Genomic DNA, 12612 nt, shown 5'->3' on the forward strand with positions numbered 1-12612 from the left:
GCTTAGAGGTCCCGTCATCATCACAGCCTGAAACCAACTTATCGTCTTACCCTTAAAATAATTCCCTTTTCTGATGTGTCTATAATAATAGGAAGAACTAACATTTATTGAGTAACTATCATGAGTAAGGTGCTTTCCAATATATTATCTGTCTCTCACAATGACCCTATGAAATGGGTGATTTAATGAAGAAACAGGTCCCCACACACTGAGCAAGTAGAGGAATGGATATCTGAACCCAGGTCACCTAACTCAAACCAGTGTCACATCAGCCTCAGGTTTGTCAGGCTGTTACTTAACCCTTCTCAGCTCTGGTGTTTTAACTGTCAAGCAGAGGCCCAAATGACAACAAATCCAACCAGAAAACATAGGTATTTAGAGAAAAGTACTGCAATGATAATAGATTTATAAATAGAAATATTTGAAAATTAAATATTTTTAAAGCTGCAGTTATGATTTATCACATTTGTTTGAATAAAGTTCCGAAATAATACAAATATGTTAACTTTTCTTGATTTTGCTTGGAACTGGAGTTTTTAGGACCATTTCTCAGGTTCTATGTAAAAATATAAGGGACTGGAATAAAGAAACAACAAAGTTCAACTTATTTCATTAAAAATTTATTTTTAGAGCTCATAAATGAGTAAATTCCAAAATAGCAATACAGAGTATTTAAGAACATTTTAATATTTCTTTCTACTCAACATTCTACCTTTGTTTTGCTTTCTAAAAACAAATATACTGGATCAAAACAACAATACTCTTACCCCTAAGTTCAAAGCTGACTACTTTCAATTATCTATTTTGAGCACATAATAATGCAGAGACAATTAATTTTCTTGAACATGTTATTTCCAGTCAGAGTTTAGCAATTACTTTAGTTTCACATTCTGTCACAAATGATAACCAAATGGCCTAAGTAGCTAAAATCATAAAGCTATTTTAAGCCAAGTCAATGGTATGCATAAAGTTAATATAAAATAACAATTATACTGGTTCACATTTGTTTTGCACCTACTAGAAATATGTCAAAATAATAAGATTTATTAAAGAATGAGGTTCTTGGGCAAAGGGGGAAGAGGAGTCATATAATCAAAAATTATTAGAAAAACATCATAGGTAAAAAGAAATCTGCCTACAATTTAACCAAATCAAGGAGAACAGGGGAGTACATCATTAGGGTTGATGTCACTCAGGAAAATGATTATCATTCCACCACAAACTGCCCACCACTCCAAGAGCGCAGCGTCAGGCTCCCCATTCTATTATTCTCCCACTAAGTTTCTTTACATGGAACATAAACCTACATTTATGAGAACAACAGAAGACTATATTGCTATTTAATCTGATAGCAAACAATAGAAAAACAATGGTTCGGGCTGGACTGACTTTTGGCGTTCTCAATACCCCTGAAAATAGGGGCAAAATGAGTCATTAAGCGCCCAGCCTGTTTTCCCTTCCGGACGGAAAGTATAGTGTCAGTCACCGGTGACTGGGCACTTAATGTGTAAAGAAACAGTATGCAAAGAGCACTGTATTATGTAATGTGATTTATAAAACAGGTAAAATTGTGTAACTGTTAATGGAAAAAGCCATATTTGAAAACGAGGAATGTTTTGATGCTGATTTTTTTACCAAAGTGGTACCCCAAACCACTTAAGTTGGAACAAATTCCAAACTGACACTTACTTGCATCACCTCAGTTTAATAATCCAATAAATGACAAAAAAGACAAACAATGAAAACAGCATCATATAGCACATCAGCTTGCTTTGGCTCCCTCTGGATAAAATCTTCAGTTTTTCCATAGTTCTACCTAGAAATCCAGTTGTAGAATCAAATTGTGAATCCTATGAGGAGAAAAGAAAAACAGAATATAATGCTTAGACCTAATACTCTACATATGCACTTAAGTAATTGGATATATCGTTATTAGAACACATTCTTAATGACATTTTTAGTGTTTAATCAATTCAGAAACCTGTTTATAACTTGGATAATCAGCCCTATGATTCCATGCAAAACTGAGTAATTCTCTCAATGAATAAAAAGCTCTTTTATTATCCAATAAACATTTCTTTCAGCCACAGAATTGTTCACAGTCCTAAACTATTTAGGTCTTATTCCAATTATGTGGATTTAAAACCATTAACAATAAACATAGTTTGTCTACTATCACACAGGTTTCCCCCCACTTTTTTGGGGTGCGTGAGATCAAACCATTTTACTGAGGACCTTCAGGGGAGGATCAAAGGGCTAGGAGGACGAGAGCTGATGTCCTGGGCTGGCTAGGCTCTCCCCAGCTTCATAGCTGCCAGAAAAGCATTTTGGTGTTTTTTTTTACCACTTTTTGTTGGGGCATATTCTCCAAGAACAAATGGGTCTGCTTACCAGTATAGCAATTCATCCAAAATGTAATATGGTTGGTTAGCAGTTAAATGTACCTTTACTTTTAAGATCCTTTAATTTAAATAGCTGACTTTGGAGTAAAAGTTAAGAGAATATCATATAGAAGTGGTGAGACAGAGTAATAACTACAAATATGGATGGGGAAAACTACCATATTAAAACATAGCTGGAAAAGGCCTTATGATGAGGACTAGGTATGGAATAGAAATACTGCACTTTCGTAGGAACTCAATATGCTGAGATGTAAAGGTCCTGGCATTATGATAGCTTTTATATGGCTCTGGCTATGTAGCTCAAGCACATTATACATCTACTAGGAGCCCAGCGTGTGATTCGACTGCCCACCCTCGTGTCACCGGTCCAGCCCTGCTCCCTCTCCCGCCCTTGAAGCAGCCACAGCCGCTGCTGATAAGGGCCTCCCCCAGCGCAGGCACGTGGAGGCCCCTGCTGCCCTGCCCCCTAGGCTGCGTGCGCAACCTCCTCCTGTCCACAACCTCCTCCTGTCTGGTCGGCCCATTACGGTGTCCCAGTTAATTAGCATATTTCTCTATTTTATATATATAGATAGATAGTTCTTCAGCAGGGCTATGTATCAGAGTCTTTTGGGATGCTTTTTACAAAATGCATATACCTAAATCCCTTCCCCTGATATTCTGAATCAGTATATTTAGAATGAGGACCAGACATCGATATTTTCAGAAAGCACCCATGATTCTAATGCACAATCTTCATAGGAACATTGCTTTCAATGCCATATTCATTTTTGGATAGTACAATTTTAAAAGCATGTGGAGAAACTGGGGAAGGTCTGGAGAAGCTTGACATCCAAAATAAATATTTAAGAATGGAGAGTGGCTTGAAGAAGAAAAGATACTAGTATATATTGCTGAGATTGTTTAGACTAGAGATAAAAGGTTCTAGATGTTACTATGTTCAAATCCTATTGATTTGTTCAGAAGTGATCCTTAGGATATCAAGCAAAAGAAATAGGCTTACATTAAGTACAAGGCATTTGGTTGATTAGACGTAAAGTGCTTTTAGATTACTTGGCAGTCTACATGCATTGAGATCTCAAAGAACACTCTATGTAGTCATTTATCCTGAGTCTTCAACTGTGTTTCTAAACACAGGATTAAAGATACTTAGTTTCTACTTTTTCCTCATACTTATGTGTGTTAGGCAAGATGAAAAATGTAAAAATATGGCAAAAACAAACTTTGTAGCTATTCAAAACCAATTAGATATAAATGGATTAAAATCCAGGACATACGATCCCTAGATCTATTCCAAAATGGATAAAAGTTAAAATGATATTATTCCTGCTTAACATGCTAACTTTAAGAATATTAGATCTCGGTCTTAAAGTTAAAATCTTACTTACCATTTCAGCTAATAATTTATTTTGAGTTTTAACTTCATGGCCTATCTCAATGGAAAGCTATAAAGAAAGCATATACATTACTACTCATATAAAAGTATTTAAGTGTTATAAAGCAAATATAATGCCATTTTAAATATACATTTTCTCAGAAACTGTATTCTAGAAGTAGAAAATATACTCTCTTCTTCTGATACATTTTTACTGATATTAACGGAAAATAAACTTAGAACTTTTACTCCTTCTCTATAAGGACATTGCTTCCCTGCTCTTCATTTGGATTTCATTTAATATTCAATTCCATCTTTGAATTTTGGTACATACTTCTGATTCACCTATCTTTGCATGCTTTTTCTCTCTTTATAATTATTCATACAACAGCATTTATCTATATATTTCCTTCTTTATGTTTTTAAAAATGTACATAAGTACCTGTATTATCAATTCAAATTCAGATACAAATATTTAATATTTTCCTTCTGAAATTGACATTGAATAATCAATGCCTAAATTGATTATTTCTTTAGATTCTAAAGGTATTTCTTTTTAAATATAACAAATTGAAAAAAAATTACAAGTTGTCATCCACATTCTAAAGCTATGCTGCAGAAAAGAGGCTGAGCCAAAAAAAATCAGCGCGATTATGGCTGCTATTCAAACCAAAACGTGTTTAATACTTTATATGACAAATTCATCAAAGCCTTCATTTCCAAGATATTTGAATAAATATAATCACAACTACTAAAAAAGCTTGGCAAACCATTGCAAATATTGTTCTCAGCTTATTTTGTGTGAACACAGTACGGGAGCATTTCTGACTCAAAACCATACCAGAATTCTACAGATCAGAATATGAGATAATAAAGCAACTATATATAAAGCTTGATAGCCCAAATCACCTAACTGCTGTCTACAACTGTCATTTATGCCACGGAAAGGAATTTCCAGGGGAAATAGCTTTCTTCTAACAAGGAGCCTAAATATTCACCATTGGAGTTTTTTGTGTGTTTTTTTTTTAATCATCTAATTCTTAATTCCCTCTCAATGTTATATTTGCTAAAGTATTAACATTATACAATATTGCTTAGTTCACAGAATTTTGGTACATACTCCTTTTGATTTAGTATGACTTTGAAAACAATACTCATTTCAGAATATAATAGTCTCCAGGCTGAATACAATTCTATTTTCCAAGACTAGTGAAATACCAATTAAGTTTTGGCAATATGAGCTTCTACTGAATGCTCTGTTAGTGTACAGCATGTTTATTATAATGCAGAATATATCACACACACTTTTAAAACCATCTTTTTCATTCCTTTATTTAATACATTTAATTCAATACAACTGATAAGGAATTATACTAGGTGTTGTGTAGAATATAAAAATAAGTACAACAGAAAACCCTACATTTAGTAAATTTCTTTTACATACAAATAATTCCAATGCAGATCACCATACAATAAGGGTGACAGAAATGGTACAAATGGTCTTATTTTCATAAAGGAAAATGTCACTTTTGACGTCATAGTAGGGTAAAGCGTAGAGGAAGTAAGGGGTGCAATGGAGTGGGGCCTTTCAGACAGGCAAAAGCTCAGCCACTGTAAGGAGGGAGAGGACACTAGGCAAAGGGATAGCACGATCAAAGATGTGGGAGTAGGAAAGTCAGTGTCTGGCAGAAAGTATATACACGTCCTGAAAATGCAGGAGATAAGGTCTGAGAAGTTATGGACAATCTTTAAAGAACCTATTTGATCAACCTACAGAGTGTGAACTTTCTTACTTCACAGGAGGACAGTGAGGTCTTCTGAGAGTTCAGGATATAATTTTAAAAATACACTAAGATGACTGGTGACAGTATGTAGCTCGGACCAGAACATGTTAAAAATTTAGGAAAAGATAGGTTAAAGGCTTTCCCAATAAAGAACCGGGGATAGTATTAGAAATGGAAAAGCAGAAATAGAAAGCAGCATTAGGAAGAAAGACGCAGAAGACTTGGTGATTGCTGTGAAGTCAAAGGTAGAAACATGAAGGCTAAGATCTGTAGCTTAGGAGACTAGGAGGAAAAGTCAGAAGAAGAGCTGCCTGGGTGTGGAGGATGGACTGCTCAGAGACATTCCTACAGACATCACAGACAGTATTTTAGATTTAACCACAAAAAACAGCTGAAGTTTAAAAAGGATAAGCAAATGTACCATATGTTTTCATTAGGCACATTTTTAAACCTACTCAAATCATGTCTAAACTTTGAGCATACCTCACTGAACTACACTATTTGGGTAACTGAATTCCTTAATATGATGCCAATAAAAGTGTAATATATACACATATAAATATACAAATTTAAAAGTACTTAATGTATACTTACAGATTTTATAGCAGTTACTTTATGTCTCAGACTTTCAGTGAGTCTGTCATTTTCTTCTTCACAGGCACTATATCCACTATTAGCATAGCCATAGTTCCCATAGTTGCCTTCACCTGCAAGGATCAGTCACAAGTCTAGTTGTAGCAAACATAGGCCACTTTTGAAACTTTGATAAAAAAGAACCGAAAAAGACCCCTGGAGGGCGTTGCAGACCACGTATGTCAATAATAGTCACATTTCAAATGAGTTTTTAAAATAACAAAATAGAACAATTTCTTCAATGCCCTCTCTTAAGCAAAGAATATTCAATTCATTTCAATACATATTTATTAACTGCGTATTGATTGCCCACAACACACTCAAATAAGTACTGCTATACATACAAGGGTATTCAGGACACATTTCCTGTTCCATAGAACTATACATTTTTAAAAAGGCCTAAAAGTAATAACATCGACTCCCCATGGAAGAAGCCTGGCTCTGAAGAGTAAGGGAGAAAGAGGATACTATAGCAGGAGGGAGCTCATGGCAGAGGGAGGGTCCTTTATTGGCATCTCTCTCTTAAACAGAAGACAGCTGGAATAACTTAATAGAGAATACAGCTGAGAGCTGAGAGAGGGGATCATTAATTCTTAACAAACATTTGAGAAACTATGATGTGTCAGGTCCATTGTTCTTCCTGGTGCTACTTTTTGGAGCTCATCTTCTAGAAAATAGCATTGAGATACAGGAATGCAATCCCTGCCACTGCCTAATGCAGTACTTGGTATTCATCAGGCAATCACACAGGTGGAGTGAGCCTTGGGCAGTGAAGACAATGAGAAGAAAAGATAGTTTAGCAGCGGTTGCCAACCGGTGGTCTGTGGACCACTAGGTGGTCCGTGAGGTCCAAAAGGTTGGCGACCGCTGGTTTAGGGTGTTATTTAACCACATAAAAAAAAATAATACCACCAATTTTCTCATTAAAAAAAAAAAAAAAAGCCGTCTCTGAAGAATGACAATCAGGAAAAACAGTAAAGAGAAGGGAGGAAATTGGGAATACACAGGGACATAAAATAAGCCTGGCTGAGGCAATGTATAGGAGCAGTTTCAATCCTCTCAGATGTGTGGAAAAAAAAAAAAAGAGCTCATCAGCCTGAGTTAGCTTATGAGAAGCTGGATAGTTGGACTGCTCAAGAGTTGGAGGTTTACAGTGTTGGGCTGCAGAAGGACAGAACACCAAGAGGTTGAGACTGCTTTCCAAAATAATGGTTAAAGATATGAATTATGGGGTCTAGATTGGACAGGGATTGAAGTAGTTTCAATAGAGGCCTGAGAATATGGAGGAATGGTATGATATAGAAACCAGATGTCTAGTAAACTCAAAGAATAGCTGGAAGAACAGGAAGTATTGGTCAGTGCTGGTGGTTGAAAGATGTTTGAGGCGTGCATAGAAAGTTCTTTTAAGGCACAGCACAAATCTCATTTTCTCTAAAAAGCATAGCTCTCTCACTTTGGATTCTTACAGCTCTGACTGTACAAAACACTAATATAGCACACCAGACCACACTCCAAGAGCAGAAACTAAATTTCTTTCATTCCTGGCTATATATCCCCCACAAACGCATGCATACACATAGGAAAGCACACTCAATCAACTTGTAAATGAATGAATGAATAGAATCTGAAGTCATGGTTATTCAACTTTTAATGTGCCTGCCTTTGTCAAGAATCTATATATATAAAAGGCTAATATGCTAAGTGTCCCTCCAACCGTCCGACCAGTTGCTATGATGCGCACTGACCACCAGGGGGCAGACGCCCAACACAGGAGCTGCTGTGATGAGCACTGGCCATTTACAAAGAAATGGCATGGCGGACCTGGCACCGACAAAGCAACACTCGTCTTCCCCCAAGTGGGAAACAGGCCCCACCACCACACCAGAGTGACAGCCCACCAAACTGCAGCCAACGCTGCCAAGACCCCATGGTGCAAATTGCGGCCCACAGCCCAGCCCAGCCCAGCCCAACCTGGAAACAGTTGCTGTGGGTGCCACATTAATGACGCCATGTAGCAACACCTGGCTTCTGCTCCCTAGTGACTAGCCTCCTTGGAGTTTCTTCAGCCCAGGAACACGTCCTGCTTTATAGCCAGGTGCAAACATTTTACACTTTAACCAAATGTCTGTGAAGCATTTTCCCATGCCTCATCTCATTTGATCCTCATACAAGTCCTGGATTGGTAGATATGAGACTTGGTAGAATCCTATTTTCATTAGCCAGAAAAGGAGTTTTAGAAAGTTTAGAAACTTGACCTGACTAAAAAGAAGAAATGGTGAACCTTGAAAATGACTTCAGGTTTTTTCACTGTGCAGAATATAGTCAAACACTATTGCAGTTAAATATTTTACCCTTTGTTCTCCCTGCGTGATCTACAATAATAATCTGCTTCATGTTGATATTTACTGCTGTGTTGCTGACAATTACCTGAAAGAAAAGTTAGGGTGCTTCACTGGGCTGGAAAAAGTTTAGTTAAATCAGAAAGCAGGTCTAATTAAGCAGGTTTTAAATATATATATATGGCTAAGTTGACTCGCACATTCATGATACATATACTAGTAAAGCTCTCGCTGGCGCCACTGCAGGCGTGTGTTTTGATCTGTCATTGTCGATCATGAATTTGATTGACACTTTTATAGAGAAAAGGCAAATAGCAATATTAAAATATTTCTTCTAATAAATTTCCTTTCAATGTGCATGAATCCATGCGCTGGGACACTAGTAGAATCATAAGCTTCTTTGAGGGCAGAAACAGTATCTCATAATCCTTTATCCCCTATAATGAGTACTTTATATGCAGCAGACACTTACACAATCTCTACCACCACACACACAAGAACACAACAACATGCCAAACAAGTATATTCCAGAGGAGGAGTTGCATTCCCCAAATTTTCCCTCTGCTGACATATTATCCATAAAGCTCTCCAAATGTCCTATTATAAAAGTGAAGAACTCAAGTGACTATGCATAGTATTTCCCCCACTCAGTTAAAATAGTTGTTTAAACATGCATTCCCATTCCATCAGTTAATGATACGCTGTACAGACTCTACTTTAATGAGGACCAAAATCCTTAAAGAAAAGGTATATGTCTTCTTCTTTTATGAGTAAGGTTCTAAATGTAGAACATTTGCCCAATAAGTAATTAATGACTGGCTGAATATAATCACTTGTCAACTTTACCAAGGAATTCATTTCAAAATGAATGGTTATTTGCTTTATTTTCTTTGTTTACCTTAATTTTAATTTTATAGTACTTCTATATCATTCCATTTATCGAAAGCAAAAGTCTCATCACCCAGCAATCTTTCAATACACATTTCTTGTTAAAGAATTTCAAACTTTCCACATACTATCACCCACCCCTACTATAAAAACTACAAAAGTGTTAAATAAAATTCTAGGAGTTGCTATTCCAAAGTTAGCCACTTCTTTTTGTGTGGACCACTGCTATGAAAGTTCTAGGAAAGCTAGTGAGTGCCAGCCAGCCATCACCAGCCTTTGTCCCTTAAGACAAATGCTACTTCTTTTGGGTAGTTTCTATCAGTAGCTGAGCCAAATCACTTAAAGAGATTCATGTGAAGTGTTGCAGCTCCATGTGAATATCTATCAGATTCACTATTTCTTTTTAAAAATATATATTTTATTGATTTTTTTACAGAGAGGAAGGGAGAGGGCTAGAGAGCTAGAAACATCGATGAGAGAGAAACATCGATCAGCTGACTCCTGCACACCCCCTACTGGGGATGTGCCCGAAGCCTAGGTACATGCCCTTGACCGGAATCGAACCTGGGACCCTTCAGTCTGCAGGCCGATGCTCTATCCACTGAGCCAACCCAGATAGGGCTCACTATTTCTTTATCCCAAGTGTAAAATTCCAAGTCAATACACATTGCTACTTAAAAAAAAAAAAAAAAAGCCTGCCTCCCTTACCAATGTAAATGATAGCAATGGACAGACACCTAAGTCATCATCTTTCCTCTCAACTACAAGGGAGCTTGAAAGAAAAAAGGCTCTATCCTAGAGATTCTAATTTAATTAGTCTCAGCTGGGGGGTCCCGGTAGCATGCCTTGGAAGCTCTCCAGGCGATGAGGTGATTCTAATGTATAGTCAAGGCTGAGAATCATCACCTGTTCCTGCAATTTATCCCGACACACTGCCGAACAAAATATTCCAAGGGTGAATAGGCCTACTGATAAGATCCAAACTCCCTGACCTGGCGCTCAAAGATCTCCACAAGGTGGTAGTCCTGGTTCCACGTCTCCTACTTCAGTCAGACTGACTTGATCCTAATCCCTTCAACGACCATTCATAATCCCAGTCCTACAATATCTTTTTGGAGGAGTGGTGTCATCCTTCCAGCTGGAACTTACCGCTCCCACCCTGTATCTTCAAGCTCTAGGTCAAGTTCCTATGTCTCCACAAAGTACACAGCACTCTCTCTCTGACATGACTCTCTCTCTGACAGGCCTGAACACTCACTATCTGTAGAACTTACCTGGCATTTGGATGTGTAACGACCACCTTGTACTAACTAGAATTTACCTCTGAAGGTGTTCCTACCCCCCAAATAGACTGGAAGCGTTGGGGAGGATACACAGGGCAACAAACAACTGTCTGCCTAGTGATGGCGAACCTATGACACGCGTGTCAGACGTGACACGCGAACTCATTTTTTTGGTTGATTTCTCTTTGTTAGATGGCATTTAAATATATAAAATAAATATCAAAAATATAAGTCTTTGTTTTACTACGGTTGCAAAGATCAAAAAATTTCTATATGTGACACGGCACCAGAGTTAAGTTAGGGTTTTTCAAAATGCTGACACGCCGAGCTCAAAAGGTTCGCCATCACCGGCCTAGAGCTTACCCAAGTACACAACAAGTGTTTGTTGTTATCAGTAATGACACAAAGGAAAAACATGTAGGCATATGAAACTAAGCATGCTCACAATTAGTTATTTTTTTCTCTATGATTTAGCTGGTCAACTTTTTCTGATGCAAGCATTCATCAAAACTATATTTTTCCAAAGTGGTTTCTCATACTACAATGCACAAGTCTAGAGTTACAGTCAACTTTCACTAACTTTAAATACCTGACACTTTTGAAAAGTTTTTTTCCCCCCTTTTTCCATCTTATCATAACAATTGAAAAATGTAACAACTTTTTTTTCTTCTTCAAATATTTCATACATTTTTTCCTCAGGTTACTGTACGGTGATTTAGCAAGGTTCTTTTCTTTCTTTTTTAAATTGTCTCTTAATAGAGAACTTCAGAACCAGGAAATGCTGTTTTGACCGCTGTGCATTAAACTGGCCGGGTAAGAGTCCTCGTGCCTAACTTAACTCCTGCTGGCTGGTCAACAGGCTTCCTAAATAAACCAAAAGGTCAAGAACAAATGCCAAGCATTTTACTGCCTTTACGGTGGAACGAGGCTCAGATAAGAAATGTTCTGGGCAAAACGGCCTCTGACCCCGATGTCAGAATCGGACTTTAACAGCAATGACACGTACATTCACCTTTGTAACTCACTGTTGCCAGACTAACATTATTATTATTAGTATTATTAGTATTATTATTAGTGTGCTGCCCATGCAACACTCTCTCAAATTTGGCTTCTGAAGGAACTGAACATGCAGGGCCAGCAGGGAGGAGAACCGGAGCCAGGCTCTGGGGAACGCACGTCTCACCAGGATGTGGTCGGTCACCACCACTAACGCCCTCACTGCTGAGCTGGCACCTGCGCCCACTCCACCCCCACGCCCCCCACTACTACTCTCTCTGAACCTACCATTCAAACTTGGGGCTGAACCGAACTTAAGGAAACCCCTAGGACCCGAGACAAATGACGCGTTTCCACTTGGCACCGCCTCCAAAGACCTCTCCTTACACCTGCTTTCTGGCCTAGGTTCCAGTGACACGCGACCTGTCCGACTTCGTCCCGCGCCCCCGCGCCCAGCACGGTCGGCTCCAGGACCCCCGAACTTCGGCCCTCAGCCCTCTCCTTACCCAGGCCTGCGCGCCTCATCCCGGCAGAAGACAGAGGGAAAGGCAGGCGGAGGGGAGACAGGAAGGGGCCAGGGGTCACCGGACCTCGTCTTCTGGGCCAGGGCCCGGCAAATCACCAACTTCTTCCCCGGTACCGCCACGACATCAGTGGAGTCTAAACATCGCGCGGGTTGATGGCGTCATCAAGCGCTCTTTGGCGCCTGGCGAGGCGGCCTGAATGGCATTCTGGGAAATGTAGTTCCTCCCAGATGCAGGGAGTAGGGCGGGGCGTGGTGTGAACCCGGCTCCAGGCTTGCAGAAGAAGGGTGAGCGTTTCTGTAATTACAAGCAACACTTGGATCTTCGCTGCTGGACTCACTGCTCTCGGTTTAAGCGAGTGTAAGCTAGCAGAACGGCCCTTCCCAAC

General features: G+C 38.8%; 1 protein-coding gene across 1 annotated transcript; it reads right to left on the bottom strand.

Moving 5' to 3' along the window:
* Positions 1-610: 610 nt before the first annotated feature.
* BET1 (Bet1 golgi vesicular membrane trafficking protein) lies at positions 611-12376 on the bottom strand. Its single transcript, XM_081102749.1, has 4 exons — positions 12207-12376; positions 6156-6268; positions 3791-3847; positions 611-1850 (listed from the first exon to the last, which is right to left on the bottom strand). The coding sequence occupies exons 1-4, from the start codon at positions 12223-12225 to the stop codon at positions 1695-1697; spliced, it is 345 nt and encodes a 114-aa protein (XP_080958875.1). The 5' UTR covers positions 12226-12376; the 3' UTR covers positions 611-1694.
* Between the last annotated feature and the right edge of the window lie 236 nt (positions 12377-12612).

The sequence above is a fragment of the Myotis nattereri genome, assembly GCF_964212035.1.
Source record: "Myotis nattereri genome assembly, chromosome: 11".
NCBI classification, from domain to species: Eukaryota; Metazoa; Chordata; class Mammalia; order Chiroptera; family Vespertilionidae; genus Myotis; species Myotis nattereri.